Here is a 25,388-nt window from a genome sequence, read left to right on the forward strand (position 1 = left end):
ATTTTTATATTTTTGTCTCTCCAAAATACTAAACTCCAATGCAATTCATAAAGGAAAGTAATCAATAAAATGTTAAAAACATACGAATGGTAAACAACTGTCATATTCCGGACATGGTACAAGTAACAAGTTAAGCTAGCTTTAAAACTAGATTTAATCAATCATTTTCTACATCCGAAAATGCCTGTACCAATTGAAGTCAGGAATATGACAGTTGTTATCTATTCGTTTGATGTGGTCGATCTTATGAAACTGCCATTTGGGACTTTCTGTTTTTTTTTTTTGCATTTTACTTTTTAGATAAACTTGTATGTTACAATCATCATAGGACATGCATTTCCAACGAGGAATATATAATGGAAGATGACTCTGTTCAATCATCTTTTATATAAATTCAACAGAGTCATCCGATCGTATTCTGGTATCTACGATTAGTTTCATTCAGAGGCAACACCTGATTTCATTATGATGCGAAACTTTTGCATCGATATATAAATGTCAAAATGTCAAATTGCTGCATTCCTGATAGATTTGGCAATTTGTAAGATCAATTTCATAACTAGAAGAGAAATAACAAAAAAATACCGAAGGGAACTGCAAAATTATCAAATGTAAAAATCAAACACATCAATTTAATGGAAAACAATGTCACATTCCTGACTTGGAACATGTTTGTCCTTGTCTAGAAAATAGTTGATTAAACCTTCTTTTCTACCTAGCCAAGCCTCTCACTTATGTGACAGTTGCATTGCATATAATTTCACTATAATATTGACAACAATAAAAATACTGATATCTGTCTCACTATTGTCTATTAGGATTTTTTTTTGTAGAATTTATGATACTTTTGGATGTTCTTGTGTGAGGAGGTACACAACCATTGTCTTATCATATTTTTTCTTTAATTTGTAAACATTTAGATGGATCTGAATCATTTTCCCTCTTTCACATCTGTATAGATCAATAAGAACACCAATGAGTCAACACAAATTTTCTTTCTGGTTATCTACACACCTTACTCAGATCAAATTTAGACATCAAGTTGGCCATTTAATGATTGACTAAAGACAGAATACATTTTATTATCATTTTGTTTTCTTTCTATTGTGAACATTTATACAAGAATCGTTCATTACTCAAATCCCTTTAATCTTAAAATGCCTCAGGTCACCTGAGAAATCCTGAAAGATTTGTTTCTTGGGTTCTGTACTCCACTCCAAAGCCTTTCTCGTCTGATTTTTATAGTTTGTTTTTATGTTGTGCTATTACACCACTGGTACAGTTTAGGGAGGAATTCAGCCCTCACAGACACTCTTTATATGCATGTTCCAAGCCAGGACCCTGTAGTTCAGCGGCTGACGTTAGTTTACCCATTTCATATTTAGTTTTTCGTTAATAATTTTGTTATATATTAGGCTATTAATATTTTCCATTGAATTGTATTCTGTATTTCATGTCTAGGTCTTTTATAGCCGACTATATAGAATGGGTCTCTCTCATTGTTCAAGGCCGAACGTCTACCTATAATTGCTAACATGTACTTTATTTGAATTTAGGTGGATATTCTTTTATCAAATATCTGCAATCAGCACCAATTTACAATGTAAAATAATGTGTCTATCCTGGTCCTATATGTATAAATGTAATTGTAAACATAGTACCAAATAAAGCGTATCCTTGTAGGCGTAATGCGGTCAACGTAGTTATTTATTAACTGGTTCTAATTAATCATGGAATTGATAAGTTTTTGTACAGTTATATACCATTTTTCTCTTCAACAGGTTGACTAGATTGCATACTGTGATTACTGCCATATTGATAGTATTCAAAATGATTTGAAAGCGACTTTTTTATTATTTAATTAGAGAGACCATTTCAACTCCTTTGGCGCATACTCTATTTATGATCATATTTACATGCCCAAGCCAAGACTCTCACATATAACATTTATGGGTTTTGGAAAAACAAAGATTCTTGGGTTGACAATTATAACAATAACCAAAATTCGGGTGAACTCTGTATTTTTCAACCGGAAACTTAAATATGTTCATCTTTATTAATGCATTACTGAACACTCATCGCTTTGATAGAAGTAAAACATTGTGTGATATTGCTAATAACATTGAGGATGCAAAAAAGGAATGTGTCAAAGAGACAACAACCCGACTAAAATACAGAACACAGTGAAGGCCACAAATATAGTGATGAAATCCTGCACCCGAGGCGTGATTCAGCTGGCTCTTAAACAAACCTGTGTACTAGTTTAGTGATAATGGATTTCATACTAAACTCCGAAACATATAAATGAGCAACAATTAAAAATCATGTTTATTTATTCCATACAAGACAAGCTAAAAATTAGTACTATAAAATTTGAGACAGATAAAAATTTTAACTACAACTACAACAAGTGAGTTATAGACGACCAGAGCGTCTTCAAAATCTAAAACGTAACTGTCTAGAGTTGAGAAGTGTTTTAATATACGAGATATTGTGGAAGAATCTGTTTCTCTATTGTCCAAATTATAAACCTGTACAATTAGTATTACGATACTCTCCAAGTCGTTCCATTGATAAAAAAGCCTTGAAAGCTAAAACATTGATTTTTTTGTTGACTTCCAAGTCAATAATTCAATCCATTTAATTTGAAACCGTATTCATGCAACTTTTAATATTTGACCTTCAGCATTTAGCATGAACACTATTCATTAAAAGGATGAGATAACGTCAACATTGAAAATTGTAATCAAGGGACATCGGACATAACAATTTTGTTGATTCGTTGACAAAAGTTATTCTTATGTTGGTTCAACGATGATTTATATATAAGTTACGTCGATAACTTAAAAAAATTGTCGTTTTACGATTGCACGTGCTTGTCTGTCTGTATTATGTTATATGTTACTCACGAAATGCTGATTGATAATTACGAGTCCATGCATCTTTAATGGTTTTTTGTGGTCTTTTTGTAATTTGAAAATGCGTTTAAGTATGGTATTAAAAAAATATAAGAATGCATGCCTAATTGAAGAATATTTGACAGTAATTGCCTCTTTAAGAAAGCTGTCTCTGTTCTGAAGAAAGTCATATTTTTCTGATGTGAACAATTTCCTTACAATTACATACTATGAAAATAGAATATATTAAAATTCTACAAATAATACACTTGAAACCCTGGCAAATAATGAATAAATAGAAACAAAGAATAAATGATGTACATAGGTGATATTAAAAAAGAAATTGAAATTGATACGATAAGGCAGAAGAAAAACTCTAGATACAAAAAAACTCTTCCAATGTAACAATTGTGATATTGTTTCGAATGGTGTGCTGTCTGACTACACCAATAGCTGTTATGTTAAGTGGTCTGGTCATTTTGAGATGAACTAGTCTTCTTTCTGGGTGATTCAATATCAATCTCTACATTTCCTCCAGTTAATCGAATACCTGATGAAAAGGAAAGAAAACCCTCTTTAATAAGGTTATTGTTCAATATACTTACGAACTTCATTTCAACACATGCTTGTAAGATAAAGATACTACAGTAAAAGTATTAACTATTACACGTTATGTGTATTGGCTTTAAATGGATTACATATGTTAATTAGTAAGGTACGTCTATATACGATTTGTAGACATTAATGGACTATGACACATGTCAAAGGTGAGATGCTGAACAATACAACTTGACTGTACTTTTCAATATGTCACTAATAGTATCGTAATGCTATATCTGATTTGCAGAAAAGTATAACATGCAGCATATTTCAGTTGGATTGGTATGTCAACTATAGGTACATTTGAATTTAACTGAATTTTTATTACCGTTGGCTTCCGAATCAATAGTTATATTTTGTGTTATTGATTGTTTTTTCAACCAGAAAATGTTTGAAAAGGGGGTAATAAAAAAAATTAGATTTTTTATGCCCTGAAACCCGAAATAGACAAGTAGTTTTAAAATAGTGTTAACGTTGTGATAAGAAGGTCACATTTTCTATTAACAGTGATGAAGTAAAGAATTTAGTTAGGGTAAGCAGATCCTGCTCCACATGTGACACCTGTATTACAATATTTTGATTTTGATTTTGCCATAGTTGAAGGTCTTACAGTAGCCATAGTTGAAGGTCGTATAGTGTCCATAGTTGTTTATAGTCTTGTCTTTTGAAAATGCCTGTATCAAGTCAGGAATATGACAGTTCTTGTCCATTCGTTTTTGTTGTGTTTTGCCATTTGATTCTGCATGTGATTATGGACTTTCCGATTAGATTTTCCACTGAGTTCAGTATTTTTGTGATTTTACTTTTTTGTAATTGGTGAATAGTTGTATTTTTGACAAGTACTATCTCCAACGGTATTTTTTTATGGGGCACAATCTAAATACATTCCGAACCGTTATGTATATTTCTATTTTTACAAGGCATTATATCAATAATCTAAAAGAAAGTTACCAACATTAAACAAATAAACCGTTTCATTTGAACGGAAAAAACCCAAACACCTGGGACTTTTCTTCAAACTGAGTCAAGGCATACTTTATCATAAGGCATCAAATCTTATTACAAACCAAATTACAAATCCGGAATACAAACTTACACCGAGAGATGCATATCAACTGTGAGAGGGAAACAACAGAAACACTTAGGAAATTAAACAAATCACAATGCAACTCACACAGCTCACACACAACTCTCACATTTAACTGCAAAAATATTTTAAACTTTCTGCTTAGGTGAAGTTTACATGTTATGACGTCAAACACGTGAAGCAATGCATGTGATTTTTGAACTAGATTTTTTTATGTGCTTTTGGTAAATATTTTCAGATTGTGTGACACAGTGATTAAAAGGTACCAAAGGGACAGTCAAACTCATAAATCTAAAACAAACTGACAACGCCATGGCTAAAAATGAAAAAAGACAAACAGACAAACAATAGTACACATGACACAACATAGAAAATAAAAGAATAAACAACACGAACCCCACCAAAAACTAGGGGTGATCTCAGGTGCTCCGCAAGGGTAAGCAGATCCTGCTCCACATATGGCACCCGTCGTGTTGGTTATGTGATATCAAATCCGGTAAATAGTCTAATTCGGTAGGTCACATTACCCATATTTTGACTGTTTTACCTAGTATGTCTGTTTTGTTCACGCATCGTTGTAAGTCTAATGCAATTTGATGCGACTGTCATACAATTGAGAGGTTTGGCGCTATTTAACCAGGTTCAATCACATTTGAAAATGCCTGTACTAAGTCAGAAATATGGCAGTTGTTGTCAAATCGTTTGATGTGTTTTATCATTTGATTTTGCAATTTGATAAGGGACTCTCCTTTTTGAATTTCTTCTGAGTTCAGTATTTTGTGATTTTACTTTTTTTTGACAAAATAATTGTTTAGTTGAATTGAACTGTTTTTATACTATATTCTACCTCTATTAGTTTGTTGAACCTCCATTGGGCCATTCTGCTCAATAGCAATAGTGTTATCTTCATTTTGTATATGAACTGTACCGTCTCCGGTAAAACGTATACTGGGTGTTCGCTTCTTTTTGTTTTTCTTCCGTTTCTTTTCCAGTTCAGAATGTTGCTAAATTGTAATAACAAAAAGGATATATCATATGTTTTATAACTATTTTTACTTGCGTTGATCACGATTGTTTGTATCATTCCTTCCATGTTTACAATTAGTTTAAAGATCTTCATGTATTCATCTAGATCAGCTGTTGATATTTGAACTATTGATTATAGTGATAATGATTGAGCATTTTTAATATATTAAAGTTGAAAAAAATGACAGTTTAAAAATAATGTGATTCCGATGCGCTATTCCTGAATGCTTGCTTAGAAACACATGAAATCCAGTAATGTTTCAATACTGGATCAACATTATTTCGTTGCAACAATCTAAGTTAACATTTCTTTGATTAATAATTTTTATAATATACGAAAGCTTACATCAGTAGCTGCTATGGAATCGCTATATTTTCTATATAGTGCATCATCACTGGCAGTTCTAGAACGTAATACATCATTGGAATGAGGCGATCTCTCGCTTACGAGTGCTGTCTTTGTAAACAATGGAGTATCAGTTACACTAATGTTCTTTTTTTGCTGTGATTCCTGTTGTCTTAGATTTTCACTTAATCTATTCATTTCATCGCGGAGTTTTTGTATTTCATTTTCAGTCTCAATGACTTCCCTTCTACCATCATCTTGTTTACCACCGCTCGCTACTACTTTTTCCTCCAGCAGTTTCTAGAAAGTAAATTAAGCCAATAGTTTATGATACCTTTGATTGTATAACTGATGCCGTAGGTAAAGAAACTAGAGGTTTTAAAGAGACTGTGTCGCTCACCTTGGTCTATGTGAATATTAAATAAAGGACGCAGATGGATTCATCACAAAATTGTGTTTTGATGATGGTAATGTGTTTGTACATCTTACTTAACTGAACATTCTTGTTGCTTACAATTATATGTATCTATGATGAACTTGGCCCAGTAGTTTCAGTTGAAAATTGTTAAAAATTGACTGTAAAGGACAATAACTCCTTAGGGGGTCAATTGACCATTTCGGTCATGTGACCTATTTGTAAATCTTACTAGTACTTTGCTGAACATAATTGCTGTTTACAGTTTATCTCTATCTATAATAATATTCAAGATAATAACCAAAAACAGCAAAATTTCCTTAAAATTACCAATTCAGGGGCAGCAACCCAACAACGTGTTGTCCGATTCATCTGAAAATTTCAGGGCAGATAGATGTTGACCTGATAAACAATTTTGCCACATTCAGATTTGCTCTAAATGCTTTGGTTTTTGAGATATAAGCCAAAAACTGCATTTTACCCCTATGTTCTATTTTTAGCCATGGCGTCCATCTCGGTTGGTTGGCCGGGTCTCCGGACACATTTTTTAAACAAGATACCCTAAAGATGATTGTGGCCAAGTTTGGATTAATTTGACCCAGTGGTTTCAGAGGAGAAGATTTTTGTTAAATTAAACGACGACGGACGATGACGACGGACGACGACGACGGACGACGACGCCGGACGCCGGACGCCGGACGCCAAGTGATGGGAAAAGCTCACTTGGCCCTTTGGGTCAGGTGAGCTAAAATAGAATTGAAGACAAACATATAAAACTCATTATTTCTACTTTGATTCAGATACTTTAAAACTGAACTAGTATTTGGTGTACAAATTTCGAATTCAATTAGCAAGATCACTGAAATACTTTGTATAACTGAACTTTGATAATACGTGTGAGCATTTAGTGACTGGTTAATTGTCGTTTGTCTGTTGTCCAGCGTCATATGTTTTAAGCATAACTAAATCGTGATTAAGTCAACAAGATCATGAATACATGTTATATGGTTCATAAATACTTAGAATACCTGATTTTGAGTGTATTCTTTTATTCTGTCTTCAAAAATTCTTAAGCGCTCCTTGCACTCTTGAACTTGATCTTTCAGCTTCTGCATCTTCCTGTCTCCTTTCCTTTTTACGTTTTCAATTTCTTCTGTATTTTTATTGATTTGTTCTTTGATTTCATTGTTATTTTGGAGCATTTTTTCCTGAACAGTTTGCTGTATTACCGTAACGTCTTCTTTCACTTGGTTTATAGAATTGTTTGTATTTTCATTAATGTCTCTACTCATTTCAATCATTTTACTATTCATTATAGTTTCCATCTTGGCTTGTGCAATATTCTGAAGAAGAAAAAAATAGAATTTGAAAAGCATTGTTTTTGATTTAATAAAGTAAACAACAACTCATTATCAGTCGAATTAATTAAAAATTCCTGTGTGAATCATTTTCTGTACATCGTCATTACCATTCCAGTTTATGTCACTCCTTTGACTACTAGAAATATCATTGATTCGGTTTTTGTTTATATACACCCGTGTAGCTATTTATTAAACATGTAACATCTGTAACACCAAGGTTTAACGGATTATGTAAAATGTGTCAAAAGAGTCAAAAATTAGTTTTATGGTTCAATAAAATCAAAATAAATTATTGCCATTCATTATAAATAAATTTCTATCAAAAATAAGGCTCAAAGAACTTTTTATATTATGTATATTAACAATAACAACATACACACATGTTGGCGTATGAATACACAACGTCAGAGTGGGCGTATTGCCATTAAAATTGACAACATTGAAAATAAAACTAATAATTTTAACCAATCAGAAGACAGAAAAACACCAAATTTATTTATTTAACAAAAATTGCAAATCTAATGAACCTTGTTATAAAATTTGAGTTGATATCTTGACAATTTTATTTTATTTTATCCCGGGACATTACATTAGCTTTGTAAAATTTTATTTGTTGGTATTGGGTTTGGAATGTTTTACAGTAACTGCGATTACTTGTAAATTGGTACTTTGTGTCTTTTGATTTTATGTTAGGTTTTATTTGGTGCATTGTGCTGATCTTATTAATGTAGGCATTAAAGATTGATTTGTAAACGTACTGACACAAATATGTTATATATATGCCTTCCCAAGTCAGGAGCCTGTAATTTATTTGCTTGTCTTAGTTTTTTTTCTGTGATATTTGATTTTCGCTTATTGTTTGACAAATTGTTTGGAAGTCTAAAGGTTATCTTTGAATTTTCGAAAAACTAAGGATTTTCTTATCCCAGGAATAGATTACCTTAGCCGTATTTGTCACAACTTTTTGGAATTTTGGATCCTCAATGCTCTTCAACTTCGTACTTGTTTGGCTTTATATATTTTAATATGAGCGTCACTGATGAGTCTTATGTAGACGAAACGCGCGTCTGGCGTACTAAATTATAATCCTGGTACCTTTGATAACTATTAACATCACTGGGTCGATGCCACTGCTGGTGGACGTTTCGTCCCCGAGGGTATCACCAGCCCAGTTGTCAGCACTTCGGTGTTGACATGAATATCAATTATGTGGTCATTTTTATAAATTTCCTGAATATAAAATTTTGAATTTTCGAAAAACTAAGGATTTTCTTATCCAAGGAATAGATTACCTTAGCCGTATTTGGCACAACTTTTTGGAATTTTGGATCCTCAATGCTTTTCAACTTCGTACTTGTTTGGCTTTATAAATATTTTGAGATGAGCGTCACTGATGAGTCTTATATAGACGAAACGCGTGTCTGGCGTACTAAATTATAATCCTGGAACTAATTATCGACTTTTGAGTTTTGAACATTGGTATACTACTGTTGCTTTTATTTATTAAAACCTCTTCATTTGGATAGTTTTGTTGAATAGTTATCGTATTGACAATTGTACCACATTTCCTTATTGTATGTGACAACAATGTATTTGATGCCATATTCTGATGTTATATGTTCAATTTATTGTATTTTTTTTTTAACATGGTACAACATTGATGATTACGTGAGACAACATGTACGTGAATTCGTCACTGTAATAAAGTATACAAAAGAATTGAGACGGTATTTGAGACATATGTTACAGGATATTTGCTGCTTTTTTATTTTTTATAAAACATTTGAAAATAACACATAATAAATTTAATAAGTCCGAAACGCTTTTCTGACTTCACCTTTTAATATCAGGAACATTAAAAAAAAAGTCAGCTAATAAAAAAGTATATATTTATAGAGGATCTTACATTGATTTGTGCTGAAGTTCTGTCATGTTATATTGTCATTAAAGTGCTATATTCAACATTGCCACAAAAGCGCGAGGTGGCTATCAGCAAAACCAGGTTCAACCCATCATTTTGTCTTAAAATGTCCAGTACCAAGTCAGAAAAATGGCAGTTGTTATCTTCGAGTTCATTTCTTTGAGTGTTGCGTTGTTGTTTTGGTTTTGGTTTTTTTTTGGCACTTCAGTGTTTCTGTTGTTTCGTTGTTCCTCTTATAGTTGATGTGTTTACCTCAGTTTGAGTTTGTGACCCGGATTTGTTTTCTCTCAATTGATTTATGACATTCGAACCGCTATACCACTCTTGCCTTCATTTTGGACCTAATTGGTCAAACATTAATTTAAAAATATTTATCAAAGCCATCAAATTTCTGTATTGATACAGATATTGACTGTTATGTTATATATTTGTTTCTCGATCTGAATCGTGGTTATAAAACAATGAATTATCTTTACGTTTTCTCGTTACCTCAATGTCATTTCTCGAGATTACATGCTGAGGAAAGCCACCATTAGATTGTGCTTGATGATTACTGGCACCAGAATCTGAAAGGATACACTATATAATTTTGTGGCATTTCGTTTTTATTATATTCTTTACATTTGCACATGATCACTTGTGTCAAATGCAATGTTCTTTGCTTCAAACATGCCATGTCATAGATGGTTTATAATAAAGGATTTGTTTGCTCATGAGGATAAAGGTGATATTTACAGACGCAAGATATTGTATCGTATAAAGGTTGCATTTCTGTAAATATTGACAATGCAATTTCCAATAGGAACTCCTTTTACGGCTCAAACTGTACCACTTTTACTATGAAGTTTTGAAAAAATCTCATCCTAGAATTGAAAGTTCATTTGCATCACAATTTTGTTCAAAGGTCAAAATATAGGGCTATGCGGCATAATTTCAACGTTTATATGCCCTGAACGTCTCAGAGTTTTAACTAACACTAATTTTCTTAACTACCCCTACCTCGAATGAAAGGTTACCACAGATCTCAATGTAAACAATATGCACATGTTAATGTACTGGTAACATTCACAAGTTATGTCTCATGTGGAGCAGGATCTGCTTACCCTTCCGGAGCACCTGAGATCATCCCTAGTTTTTGGTGGGGTTTGTGTTGTTTATTTTTTAGTTTTCTATGTTGTGTCATGTTTACTATTGTTTTTTTGTTTGTCTTTTTCAATTTTAGCCATGGCGTTGTCCGTTTGTTTTAGATTTATGAGTTTGACTATCCCTTTGGTATCTTTCGTCTCTCTTTTATGTCTCTGGGAGATGGTACACAGAGAGCATAACTGGGACGCAGTATGTAAACAAAATTAATTTTCTATGAATATTCAAGATCTTTCCTAAAGAGGCGTGTTTGGAGCAACAGCTGTATTTACAGAGTGCAACCTAGCAGATGTTGTTCATTTATAAAATTTATAACATGATGATTAATATACTGTGGATTCATTTATTTTCGTGGGTACCAATTTTCGTGGATTAAGAAAATCTTGCATGTTCGTGGATATTTAATTTCGTGGTTTTGCCGAGTCTGTATATATAAACCTTTATAAAAGTTTGTATTCGTTGATCATTTAATTTCGTGGTTCTGTTGTACCCACGAAATCCACGAAAATTGGTATCCAACGAATATTAATGAATCCACAGTACATGTATTATGCTATTGTTAATATTTCTGTTCTCACCCGAAAAAGGGACATTATTGCCCGATACGTCCTCTGAATTAGATCTGGATTTGTTATTTAGACCTCCGTCACTAAGTTCTTCTTTCTCTGTCGATCTGTTTAACTTAATGTTCTCATTTTGACTGTTTGACTTAGATTTAGATTCTAATTCTTGATATTTAATTTTGTGGTTGTCTACAGGAGAACTCATTGCAATATCGTCCGACTTTCTTTTACTCTGTTCATCGCTTTCGTAAGGTTTTGCTGCATCACTATGCTCATCATCTGGTACATATCCGTTATTTTGTCCATTAGGTATATCATTGCTCTCATTGGCTGGAATATTAATTTTAGATAAATCTGAAGAAGTTGAATACATGTTCTCCTCTGTGTCAGATATTTTTTTCTTCTTTTTCTTTTTGTGTCGTTTTCTAATCTTATCGTCTGTGTCTGTATGAACGCTGGTTTCAGGCTCCAGCTTTATATTACTTTGTTCTGTGTCTTTCTGATTTTCGTTGATTGTATTGCTAACTTCGTTATTTTCAATTTCGCTATTTACTTCTTTAGAACTGGTGTCAGTTGTGTCATTGTGTTTTGTAGAGATTGTTTCACTTTCGTCAACTCTACAACTAACAGTTTTATCAACATTAATTGTTTTTGGATGCACCACATCTTTCTCTTCAATTGCATGTTCTATCTTAAGATTTTCATTTTTCTTTTGAACACCATTTGAACGATCATTACTTTCTATAGAGTGTCTGTCGTTACCTTCAGTATCTTCATTCACAACAAGGCGATTTTTCTCATCTTCCGCTGGTGAAGTTCTTGAACTTTGATTGCTGTACAAAAAATAAAGACAAATAAGTTTGAACACCCCCCCTTCCTCCCCCCAAACAAAACAAAACAAAAAAACAACAACAAAAAACAATTCTGCTTTTTTTTTTTATTATTGGACATTACAGAGATAATGCTTAAAGCTATCACCAATAACAACAAGATATAAGAAAAATATGTCGCCTGATTAAGTTTCTTTTTTTTTAAAGTAAATATTATATGCCTCATAAGCCATGCAGATCAAATTGTCCGATTAATAGAACGAGTCGCGGGTCAAACATAAATTAAAAATATAAATCACAACTCGTTTCACTAGTATGCAGAAATGGCCCACGATTAAAACCACGCCTATATAGTTTTTTGTGGTTATGTAACTATATATCTTCACCCAGTTCAGCGATATACTAGTACAGACGATTCCATTTTAAAAATTAGGATGTGATTTTTGTTTTTTTAGCAAAATGTTTCATATACGAGTTTTACTTACTGTTTTCGATAAAGTACATATATCAATATTACAACTACCAAAATCCCTACAATTATAGCCACAGGTACTACGATTACAGTTATGTTCTGGCTGTGCTCATTTGAATCTGCTAACGTATTTGTGTCGTTTGTCTGAAAATCAAAAAAATAAATGAGTTCTTTAAATTTTATTGCTGACATAACTTTTAATAAATAAACTACATGTTGACCGCCAAATCATATTTATAATACTTAAATGATCAAATATAATTATAAGAAAAATTCACAAGTCAAGAGGACTAATACATATCCATATAAATGACAAAAGCAGATGCAACAACAAGAACAACACAAATCTGTTTAAACACACTACAAAGAATAATAAACATAATACCATATGAACCTATCCTATGTTGCAATTTTACTCAAATGTTATAACAGAATAAAATGTTGTTACTCCAAGAGTACTTCCGAATGTAAATACATGATAAGTCATATAAGACGATTAAAGGCAACATACAGTGTTTATTTAAAAATGTGACAACCTATCAAACGTCTTCTGGTTTTACACTTTAACATGTTTAATTTTAATAATATCTTGCAAAATACGTAAAAAAATTGATTATCCGGTTGTCTGTATATTGATGTATCATAATAGCAGCTGCACGCACGATACAATGTGAAGCCTTTTTGAGTTTGTTCGCAGCGCTAACTTGACAAAAAAGAAGTATATTGTGACTTGCAGCTGAAATTCAATCGATTGATAGAGAACACATTCTATTTTTCTATTTTCATTTACATGAAATAAAAAAAAAACCTCCGTTAACAAAGACAACCAATAACACAGGTTAAAAAAAGATTGTTGTTCTTTTTTGTTTTGAAATAGGGAAACTAAGTAGCTGCTTCTGGTTGAAAATAGTAAATTCTGGCATCATCATGTGATGTATAGTTTTATACATTTTGCATCTTCTTTGAATGTACTCGACAGACTACACGTACATAATATTTTAAGAAATACTGATGTAGTATTATTGCACATGAGACTTCTCTCTGACAGAGACCTTATGAAAAAGAATTGAACAACTTTATCATGTATAAGTCACAATACGGCCTTCAACAATAATCAAAACCCATACATTGTCGCCAGACAAATTAAGATAAAAAAAAATAAACAAGAAACTAGATAACCGCTATTTTACGAAATTTTCCTTTGGTCTTGCTGACTGATAATTTTCTTTCTCAGCGTATTCGAATGATATGAAAATTGCCGCTAGAAACTATGGACGCAAATGCCCGTTGTTCACGAAATTTTAAACAACGTCTTCATAGCTAAATAGCAATAAACAGATTATCATTGGTGATCTCAACTTAATTGCTTTTCTCATTTTCACCGTTACATCTCAAGAGAGAAAATCAATCTCGTTGAGATAATCCATGATACTGTATAATTATAGTCCACAATATATGATCAAAGTGACTTACAGTTTGGGTTGTATCATTATATGAATAGGTACTGTATCCTTCCTTTGTTGTGATCGGTAGTAGTATATCAGTGAGAACACCACTTGCTTCGCTCGTTTTAAATCCAGCTGTATTTCTTCCGTCTGATACTGTTGTCGTTGATTTAGACGTCGTATGCAATGTACTTAATGTTGTCGATGCTTTTATTGTTGTTCTGCTAATATTTAATGTGGTCATCATGTATGTAATTGGGCTTCTGCTAATATTCAAAGCGGTGACTTTCCCAGTGGATAAAATTGTTGTGTCTCCTATTAAAAAATAATAATAATCTTTCGCGGTTGAATTATTTGATAACTCTGCAATCAAAAATAACACTAACTAAATTAGTAGACTCCAACACGTTTTTTTTCCTAACTAACCTTTTCCGGAATGCTCAAACAAAAACTTTTGTAATGTCATGAAGAGCTATTTTACAAAATTTACACAAAAAGAGTTGCCAAATCCATCGTATTTCAATATTTTCTGAGGCAGTTTGGACCTATATTTCTCAATTTATGAACAAAGAATTTTTTTATTTTTTTTTATAAATCAGTAGTAAAGAATTGACTAATAAAAATATGATACCGTCAGATACTATTAAGAAAAGATTAGAAATCTGACGTGACTTGTACGAAGGTTCCTTTACCATGTTTACTCTTCGAATCAGTTTATCAATAAATGCTCTGGTTTCCAGTTTATTTGAAGGTAACTTTTGTAATTATTTATAAGAAACATGAACATGTTCCCTTTACAATAAAGATACCTCATGATATTTAGCATTTGTTTCTTTCTTAAATATTCTATCTTTTTTCTTTCTTTTGAGTAATTAAACTGCCGTTTCATTCTGTAATCCTTTAATTCATTCAAAATTTTAACGGAGTATAGATCTTATACGGTGCTAAAATAAGGCAAAAGCCGTAAGTTTAAGCATTTTTGTATATACTCTACAATGTATACATGAATATAAGTAAAAGGAGATATTTATGATTTAAAAAGAGACAACTATCCACAAAAGTTCAAATAAAGTTAATGCAAGCAATTTTAGACAACCGTACGGCCTTTAATGAAAAAAACCCAGACCGTATGTCTTGTACCAATTAAGGTCGGCTTTAGTGTGCCATTACCTTTTTAATCATCAGTCACTGTGTCATTTTTCACGTCATGTATTTACATTTATATGTATTTATATTGTGGTATAACTCACCACAGCCTATACAATGTATTCCACAAAAGTTCGAGTTTTTACAAACTACATCAATTGAAAGCGTAATTCTGTAAACGAAGAAAAATATGAGATTAAACATCAGTTATTCTCAATGTCCTTATTTCGTTCTCTGATAATACATCACAGAATAGCAAAATACTCTTAAAGAATACCTAAAAACGTACAATCCACAAAGAACAACAACAAAATGTTAAGATTTATATGGTGGTACGGACACCAATTGATTTACATGTGCAGATGCATATCGCATATCCATACCGCATCTTGATCAAAAGTATAAACCGCAACAGACTTAATAATAGAAATCTTCACAATCGAACAAAGAAATATGCAAGCTTGGCTTAAGCTGTTGGTTGAATACTGCGATCTTTCTTAGTGCAACGGTATGTAGTAATTTTCTTTCAAGGAAATTACAACCGAATGATCATGTGTCAATGAAGTAATAGCAACACCTCGGAATTTTAATAAATACATACTATACTGTTCCCTACATAATGCAACGGGAAGACTATTAAATAGGTTAATTTATGTGAATTAGCTGTAAATGTAAATACCTGCGAGTAGTCTGCTGTTGTGGGGATGTATAAAAGAGGGACGAAATATACCAGAGGGAGAGTCAAACTAATACATCGAAAATAAACGCCAATGGTAAATATAAAAAGACAAACAAGCAAATAATAGTACAGAAAACAAAAAAATAGAATACTAAAAAATAAGCAACCCCACCTAACACCGGGGTGATATCATGTGTTAAACAAGCGTCAGCAAATCTTGGTCCACATGGTGTACCCATCGTGTTGCTTATGTTATTACAAATCCGGTTAATACTTTCAATCGGTAGGACACATTCGTCAAAAGGGAAGTGTATTGTAGTAACCACACAAGAAACATATTCGATATCATCTGTGACACGTTTATTCCATAACAGTCAACCAACCCGTAATGGCATCCGGAAAAGTTACGAAGGGATGATTTCAACTTAACCATTTGGAACTCTTGGTTTAATAGCTGCCTTGTGAGTGGCATTCCTCTATCAAGGAAATAATAATAATAGGAAATACAAGCCGGGGATATCGTATCGATTGGAGATATATACTCCGTATGCAGGCGCTGCTAAAATGTTGCTACATAGAAATGGAAAGTGCAGAATTGGGAAGCTGATAACATCTCTTTTGTCGTAAAGTTTTGATTTCAACCGACCCTCATTGTCAATTTTTAGATATGATACAGACTTAACTGTATCTGTAGTATCCTTCATCTGTAGTTCGATGGGATATATTCGTTCAGCATAGTCACCAAATCTTATATTATCTAGTGAGAGAACATAATCTATGTAGCCGAACGTAAAGTTAAAGGATATTGCTCACTTCCCATCTTTCTTCTAAAGAAGTTCCTGTATGAAGTCAGCCTCATAATTATTAAAAAAAAAATAAGTCAGCAAGAAGAGGGGGATAATTGGTTTCTATTGGAATTCCGATAGGCTGTTGAAAAACACGTCCTCATATATATGCTGTCAATAAAGAAGTCAAGCATCTTAAAAATGTCAGTTTCAAAGAATATTTTGTTTGAATCAGAGCGATCATCCCTCCCAATATAAGTATTAGGCTTATTAATTTGTGTTTTTGTTAGATGTTTTTTTCTGATTTGTATCGATCTGAAGAGTAAAACCTTTTAAAATTCTGTTTTACAGTTTCTTTCTTTTTTGTATTGTTCCCAGGTTAGACGTCAAGGTGACAAACATTCAAAATACTGTTTATCCATGAGTGTCAATTATTGGTGTTGATCAAAATCATCATTCACTTAAAACAAATGTAAAACCAGGTTAAATATACTATCTTCTAAATTGCCTGTACCAAGTCAGGATTATGACAAATGTTATCCGATCATTTAATGTGTTTGAGCTTTTTATTTTCCATTCCATTTTTAAATTCATTTTTTTATTGGGTTCCTTGCATACGTTCTAAGACTTATAATATATATATATCATTGATCTCAGCTAAATCTTACTGGTAGTTGCCATCTGCGCTGCTTGTTTTTACTATGAAACCATTTGTTGTATTCCTTCTACTGTTTTCACATGCTGTTGCCGAAGGTGAATGGTCATTTTTTGGTTCTTCTGTGATTCCTACTTTTATATGTGTAACACTTGATATCTGTTATATACATAAAAATAGTTTGTTAAAAATGAATAGATGTGTTATAAAGATTAATTACACCTATTTGAAATATTGAATGTCGTTAAATGCAGCACACGTATAGCTTAGTTTTATCAAATTTATTAATAGTGTTTTGGGAAACAATTCCACAACTTATTGATCTCTTTTTGTGTTTGTAGTCGGATGCGCTAATCACTATTCCACGGCTCTCCATATTTCTTTATATCGTCTTTGCTTATTGGAACTAAAATTTATTTTTATGATAAAGAATAAAGGCGAAAAATACCAAAGGGAAATTAAAACTCATAAGACGAAATTATCTGACAACGGCATGGTTAAAATTTAAAAGACAAACAAACAACAGTCATGACAGTACACAAACACAACTAAACCCCACTACATCAGATGATGATCTCAGGTGATCCAGAAGAGAAAGTAGATCTTTATCGCCACGTGGAACCGTTGTATTGTTCATGCAATGTCACACCCAGCGATAGGTCGAATTCTTAGGCATTATCAACTTTAAACAATAACGTAAACCATATCATTTAAATGTACCAAAGGTGCATCTCGACATTGAGTGTCTCCTTCTTAATGCTCCTGGCCAAACTATTTAAGTTACTACACCTAATACAAACGTTAAGAAGTTAATAGTGCCCAAAAGAACCCAAATTAAAGCCAAACATGGAAGCAGAATTTAAGCAAGAAACATTAATTCAAATAATTTCGAAATGTTTTAATTGTAAACAAATATCGTGTGTCCTGAATCATGACCAACACATAGTTGATTTTCTTCTGAAAACCAGTTTATATTTACGTTCAGACATAAAAAAAAAAGTATTCTTCAAGTATGGCCATAAAAAAGCACAAGAAATTAGTTTAGAATATAAAAAAGAAGATGTGGTATAATTGCCAATGAGACAACTATCCACAAAAGACCAAAATGACACAGACATTAACAACTAGAGGTCACCGTACGGCCTTCAACAATGAGCAAAGCCCATACCGCATAGTCAGCTATAAAAAGCCCCGATTAGACAATGTAAAACAATTCAAACGAGAAAACTAACAGCCTTATTTATGTAAAAAAAAAATGAACGAAAAACAAATAAGAAACACACAAACAAACGACAACCACTGATTACAGGCTACTGACTTGGGACAGGCAAATACATAAATAATGTGGCGGGGTTAAGCATGTTAGCGGGATCCCAACCCTCCCTCTATCCTGGACAGTGGTATAACAGTAAAACATAAGAACGAACTGTAAAAATCAGTTGAAAAAGGCTTAACTCATCAGATGGACAAAAATTCAAGTGGACTTGGCCCGGTACTTATACATCCCGACACAAAAAGACACAATAGACAGATCTGAGAGTACTCGCAGTTATCTGACAGCTAGTGCAAAGCCACTAACAACTAATAAGAAAATCATGCATCTAAGACTAAAATATCAATCCGTACACATCCAACATCCAATGGATTTAGTGTAAAGACGTCATAAACAGCCAGAGAAAAACATGACCTTGTGCAATGCCAAGTTACAGGTATCGACAGATTGTAGATCCATGAATATGTAGGCTGTTCAACGCATAATTCATGCGTAATACATTTCTATCTAAGGAGTTGAATTGAAGGTCACATGCACACGGTTTCAATGAGGTGGAATCATTCCCTTACAAGTGAATGATTCTTTCCTGAATTTTTCTTAACTTATTTTTAGAAAATAGAACCATACTTTATTAGTTTTACAACTCATTTGAAAGGTTACTATTATCGTACCTGATAAAAAAGATATGGTATGATTGTCAATGAGACAACTATCGATTTTTTCAGTTTAAAATATATTTGAACCAAAAAATAAATACTAGAACACACCTGTGATATCGCGGGTCCGTGACTGAATTAAAGTATATAACTATGCGAAAGCCTTATTTTAGTATTGGTATTGTCATCTGATAAAGTCTTGCCGATTATAAGTAACACAGTTTTCTCTGCTTTCAAATCTTTCTATTTGAACCCGTCGACCTGGAACTTTTCAATTATTGGTAATATTGAGGTCCTGGAATTGAGTATTTTTTAATCAACAGCATTGTCCAATAAAGTTCAATTCTTTGATTCGCTTTTTACGTCATGGCCGCTAACAAATTGAAAACTGTACCTATACGCCTTATTCTAAGTTTTCGTATTGTTATCTTAGAAAGTCTTACTAATTAAAACACTACAATAGGGAACAATTTGAAAATGATTGAATTTAGTTGTGTCGACCCTGTGATTATGACCAGTGTATATAGCAAAATCAAATACACCGTTTGGTGGTGCGCCTGTCAGATGCGGAACACACATATAAGGTAATAGGTTACAGGTGAATATACCATTGGTATCGGTATCGGATTTGACCCGGAACTTGTTAATTATTGTCAATATGAATTATGTGGAAAACAAAAGGGTCTGGAGTGGTGTAATTTTTAATCCACACCATTGTCCTATATTAGCTATATATAAAGTTGAATTCTTTAATTTGTCGTTTTTACCCGATGCCGGCTGATAAATTGGACCTCGTTATTTTAGTATTATAGATAAGGATGCATAAAAGTGATCAAAATGATGTTTCGAGCCTGAGTTAAACCTTTAAATCAAAATTCTGGTTATCATAATCTTTTTTTGTTAATACTTTTGTTTTCTTTCATTTGCCTTAATTGTTATTGTACAACATACCTTGTCCAATGTTACAAGTGGTAAGTTGCTCCCATTTAATGCTTTCAAAGTAGCTTGATCCGGGTCGTCATATGTCTCAATAAAACAGTCAAAACCCATTTTATTGCCACACAATTGATCTTTGCTTCAAAGAAATAACAGTGGATATGCTTATTTGTTTATTAGTTTATTAAGGGAAATAATAATCAAAATATCAAAAATACTTATTAACCCTTATTAAGAACAGTTACATTAGATTTTTTACATTGTTCGTCTTTCTAAAATAATAGACTAGTGTATTTCTATTTAAAACCTTTTTGTTAAATCTTGTTTATCGCTTCACAATACTTACTTTTTATAACATATTTGAAGGTATTTATTTCTACATTCATTTCTACCATTTACTGTGCAGGTTGAATTCAAAACTGTCACATTTATACGTAGTTCATCTCCCTGTGAGCACACGTTTGAAACCTGAATAAAAGTATCAAATTTATATGTTAACATCTAGATCAACTACTTACGACTCAATTATTGTGTCATTGAAGTGTATTTGTTTTCTACTTTAATGATGATACAGTAATTCCCACTGTACGAAGATTTATTAATTCCTACTTTATGATGAATTAACAATTCAAGATCATTGAGTTCCAAGTTTGTAGAGGTAATGGGTTTCAAAATGTTAAGATAGTATATACACTGGTGAGATTCTCAATATTAAATATAGAATAGTACAAGATACACCATCAACAGCAACAACAAACATAATTTATTCATAGAAGGGTACACATTTAGCTTTATTACTAATCTTCCCTGATGCCCTCATCATAGAAAAGCATAAACAAAAATACAAAGATATGCATGGCATACAGTAGTATAAAAATCAAGTGTGATGGATAAAAATTGTTATGTGCAAATTTAGTTTACCTGGCGACGCGGAGCGGAGACAGGTACACGGGTATTTGCGACAGTAAAACTACCGATGGACGTCCGCAAAGCTTCAAATACAAGACAGTTACCTCTATTCTAATGCAAATCGAGTTCATAATTGAATTTCAATCATTACTTCAGTCTTAAACGTTCATTAAAGAAAATTCCGCGAAAAGATGTTATCTACTTTGGTCCCTACACTAGGTGACGTCATAGGTATGCTTCCGGCGTCAAACATAAACACCGGTCGTTTTCTGGATTCTTTGTCGCTTCAGAATGTAATAAAATTTGATAAAAAGAAGATTTTTAGGTGCAACATGTGAGTTTTTTGGCTTATTATTGTAGAAACTACATGTCAATACATTCAGCAATTCAAAATGTCGGCTTCCTTAGTTACAGACAAGGAGATAGATAATTTTACGCTTACTGTCATCCAATCAGAACCATGGATACAAAATAATTGCATTAGAATAATCAATATTCAAAGTTCTTTAAACGGGTTGATTTGTTATTTTGTTTTTGACGTAATCAACATTTGAAATATTTCTTATATTTTGGTAAATTAATCCAGAAGAATAATTCATAAAAGACTTTTTGAATATTCCTTTTTTGGTTTAGGTATTATAATGTTTCCTTGTTCAGCATTTTTCATGAGTAGGGATTTCTGTCTGCAGCATAATAAAACTTGTTAGTAAGATATGATGGGACATCATTTTTGATGCAATTTAATGTCATTACAAACTTGTGATATTTTATTCTCTTTAATTCAAGTTGTAGATACAGCATAGATGAACATTTTGAGTAGTTCAAATCAATTTGATTTGTCCTAGTGAGGACAAAATCAATTTTAATGCCTAACAGACTTTCGCATGTGGACGATAATGTCACTTGATTGTTAATAGTTAAACAACTCTAACTGTAATGTGTCGTTGCTTTCTTCTTTGTTCGAAAAAGTATATATAAAGATGATATAAGAATTTTAAAACAGTAAAGAATAAAGATATAATGTTATTAAAACAATTAGCATGATATAACGAATGAATAAACTTACTAAACAGTAAAGGACAGACTGTATCAGATATATTAACGTAGATAAATGTTTCATCGTAATGTTACTAATAACATGATTTTTATTGTCGAACTTATAAACACAGCACCACCTGGAAAAAAAACAACGACTTATTAATGATCTGATATGTTATCGAGTTTTAATTTCCGTTTTTTTCTCGGCAGTCAAATTAATACAAAAAAGTTGAGTATAGACAAAATTATTTTGTTTATTACTTTCACCCTTAAAGAAACTTATCAGAGATACCAGGATTAATTTTTATATTTGCACTAGACTCGCGTTTCGTCTACAATTTTAAGACTCAACAGTGACGCTCGAATCTATAATGTTCAAAAATACAGTACGAAGTTGAAGAGCATTGAGGACCAAAAAATCCTAAACGGTTTGCAAAATACAGCTAAGGTGATCTATTTCCTAGGTAGAAAAGCCTTAGTTAAAGTTACATTACATTATATATAAAATCCGTTTTCTGTATTGATCGACTGATCAACAGAACATTCAGAATGTGCAAATCTTACTATGATCCCTGTTTTTATTATTGTGTTGGAATTTAAACATTTTATAGTCTTTAGCATATACTATACAGAGAACGCTCTACACATTTCAGTTTAAAAGTGCTATAAGTGTTTTGATAAATGATTGGTATTTTTAGATGTTTCAACAAGGTTTGAAATAAAAACACCTCATTGGTACACGACTTGGTTCTCTAGAAGCACATTTCATCTACATTAATCTTGCCAGATGCGCTTGACAGGAAACTGTTGTAAGGAATACATACACAAGACAACTATTTCTTAAACCATGATTTTAGTTAAAGCTAACTCAGGTATAAACAAATTAAATACGAAAAGATAAAGCAAAACTAATTCAACACACCCCAGAGTGATCCAGACTTAGCAATAAGTGACTAACCCTTCAAAAACAGCAAAGAGCATTCTAGTATATTAGCAAGAATATAAATAAAAGAAGTACCAGTTTGTATGAACATTACTCGAATATCTAATTCGATTTAAATTCGAATGAACATTCTTTACACTGTTAGTTATTTTTTTTAAATATTTCAGTTTAGATTTTGAAGCCCGTGCTAATAGTAGCAACTCATCATATTTTATGAAATAAAGAAAAAAATTTACACACTGTTTGGGAGCTAATTTTTTCGTGTTTTGTTAAAAGCGATAAGTCGAAGATTTAATCAAATTCAAATTATGAATGAATATTCATGACGTTGTAAGTTTTTTTTGGACAAAACATGGGTTTCATTTAGAATCCCTAGTTTATTACAGCCACTAAGTACACTTAAAAGAGGGACAAACAGTAAAACTCAGAAATCGAAAATAAACTGACAACGCCATGGCTTAAAATGAAAAGGACAAACAGACAAACAATAATACACATGACACAACATAGACCCTTAAAGAATAAACACCACGAACCACACTATGTTCTCAGGTGTTCCGGAAGGGTAAGCAGATCCTGCTCATCATGTGGCACCCGTCGTCTTGTTTCTGAGATAACAAATCGCGTAAGTAGTCCAATTCGGTAGGTCACATTCATGAAAGGGAAGGGGATTGTAGGACGTAAAGACCATATCCGATATCATTTGGGAAACGGTTATTCCATAACGGTCAACCAAATCATGATGACGTCCGTAAAATTTACGAATATATGACTGCAACTTCAGTATTTGGAACTCTTGATTTGATAGCTTCCTTATGAGCAACAACCCTCTATCAAGAAAATCATGATAGGAAATGCAAGCACAGTAATATCGTATCAATTTGGAGATATATACACTGTATGCAGGTGCTGCTGGAATGTTGCTACTTAGAAATGGAAAGTTCAAAATCGGAAAGCTGAAATCATCTCTTTTGTCGTAAATTTTTGATTTCAATCGACCCTCATTGTCAATTTCAAGAAGTAAGTCAAGATATGAGGCCGACTTAACTGTATATGTTGTGGTCATTTTTATAAATTTTCTGTTTACAAAACTAAGGATTTTCTTACCCCCAGGAGAAGTTTACCATAGCCGTATTTGGCCCAAATGTTTTGGATTTTTAGGTCTACAATGCTCTTCAACTTTGTATTTGTTTGGCTTTTTAACTATTTTGATCTGAGCGTCACTGATGAGTCTTATGTAGACGAAACGCGCGTCTGGCGTATTAAGTTATAATCCTGGTACCTTTGATAACTATTTACGCCACTGGGTCGATGCCACTGCTTGTGGACGTTTCGTCCCCGAGGGTATCACCAGCCTAGTAGTCAGCACTTCGGTGTTGACATGAATATCAATTATATGGTCATTTTTATAAATTTTCTGTTTACAAAACTTTGAATTTTTCGAAAAACTAAGGATTTTCTTATTTCCAAGAGTAGATTACCTTAGCCGTATTTGGCACAACTTTTTTGAATTTGGGGTACTCAATGCTCATCAACTTTGTATTTGTTTGGCTTTTTAACTGTTTTGATCTGAGCGTCACTGATGAGTCTTATGTAGACGAAACTGGCCTATTAAATTATAATCCCGGTACCTTTGATAACTATTGTATCCGTTATCTCTAGTTCAATGGGATAGATACATTCGACATATAGTCACCAAATTTTGAATTATTTAGTGAAAGCATATCATCTATATAGAAGAAAGTAGAGATAAAGGATAAGATTGCTTTACTTTATCATATATTTCGCCGGTAACAAAACTTCTGGAAAATCCCTAAATACTAGCATTTGATTCATAAAAAAAAATGCCAAACGATATTTTTTGGAAAAGAGTAGTAAATAATTGTCTGTAATTGCGGTATGAGAGAAATTAAGTAAGGACAAATCTTACCATAAAAATTAATGTGAAAAATTTGATCCCGCTTCAAAGCGCACGAATATACATGTTCACATATTTACATGTTCACATAACATCAAAAACCACAATCACTATGTACATTACACAGAAAACTGAAATTCATCTGTCATGCAAATTAATCATTATGATAAGAAATAATCAATAAAAGTAGATTGTTTTCACTTCATCGGTGTTTTCTAATACGTCTAATTTCCAAAAAGTGGGTGCCGCACGTCACTTTTGTATGAATAATGAGTAGCATGTGAACTGGAGGTTTTATATTTCATCTGAGTTTTAAACAAGCACTTTCATTTAAAAAACTAAAA

At 32.5% G+C, this 25,388-nt stretch overlaps 1 protein-coding gene across 1 annotated transcript; it reads right to left on the bottom strand.

The window, feature by feature from the left end:
- Nucleotides 1-2,004: 2,004 nt before the first annotated feature.
- On the bottom strand, nt 2,005-22,316 carry LOC139528542 (putative leucine-rich repeat-containing protein DDB_G0290503). The gene is made up of 13 exons (XM_071324571.1): nt 22,212-22,316; nt 20,583-20,704; nt 20,252-20,375; nt 17,385-17,530; nt 15,357-15,424; nt 14,135-14,421; nt 12,675-12,805; nt 11,375-12,192; nt 10,143-10,219; nt 7,400-7,714; nt 5,957-6,256; nt 5,432-5,588; nt 2,005-3,447 (listed from the first exon to the last, which is right to left on the bottom strand). The coding sequence occupies exons 1-13, from the start codon at nt 22,263-22,265 to the stop codon at nt 3,359-3,361; spliced, it is 2,688 nt and encodes an 895-aa protein (XP_071180672.1). The 5' UTR covers nt 22,266-22,316; the 3' UTR covers nt 2,005-3,358.
- Nucleotides 22,317-25,388: the final 3,072 nt, after the last annotated feature.

Source organism: Mytilus edulis, chromosome 6 (assembly GCF_963676685.1).
Source record: "Mytilus edulis chromosome 6, xbMytEdul2.2, whole genome shotgun sequence".
NCBI lineage: Eukaryota > Metazoa > Mollusca > Bivalvia > Mytilida > Mytilidae > Mytilus > Mytilus edulis.

What these genes read in the sequence shown, in the direction of transcription:
- LOC139528542 (XM_071324571.1), bottom strand. Translation starts at nt 22,265, where the DNA reads ATGAAACATTTATCTACGTTAATATATCTGATACAGTCTGTCCTTTAC. An exon ending in TATGTACTTTATCGAAAACA is followed by an intron (nt 12,193 to 12,674) that starts GTAAGTAAAACT and finishes TTTTTTGTACAG; the next exon opens with CAATCAAAGTTCAAGAACTT. An exon ending in ATTCCATAGCAGCTACTGAT is followed by an intron (nt 5,589 to 5,956) that starts GTAAGCTTTCGT and finishes ATTACAATTTAG; the next exon opens with CAACATTCTGAACTGGAAAA.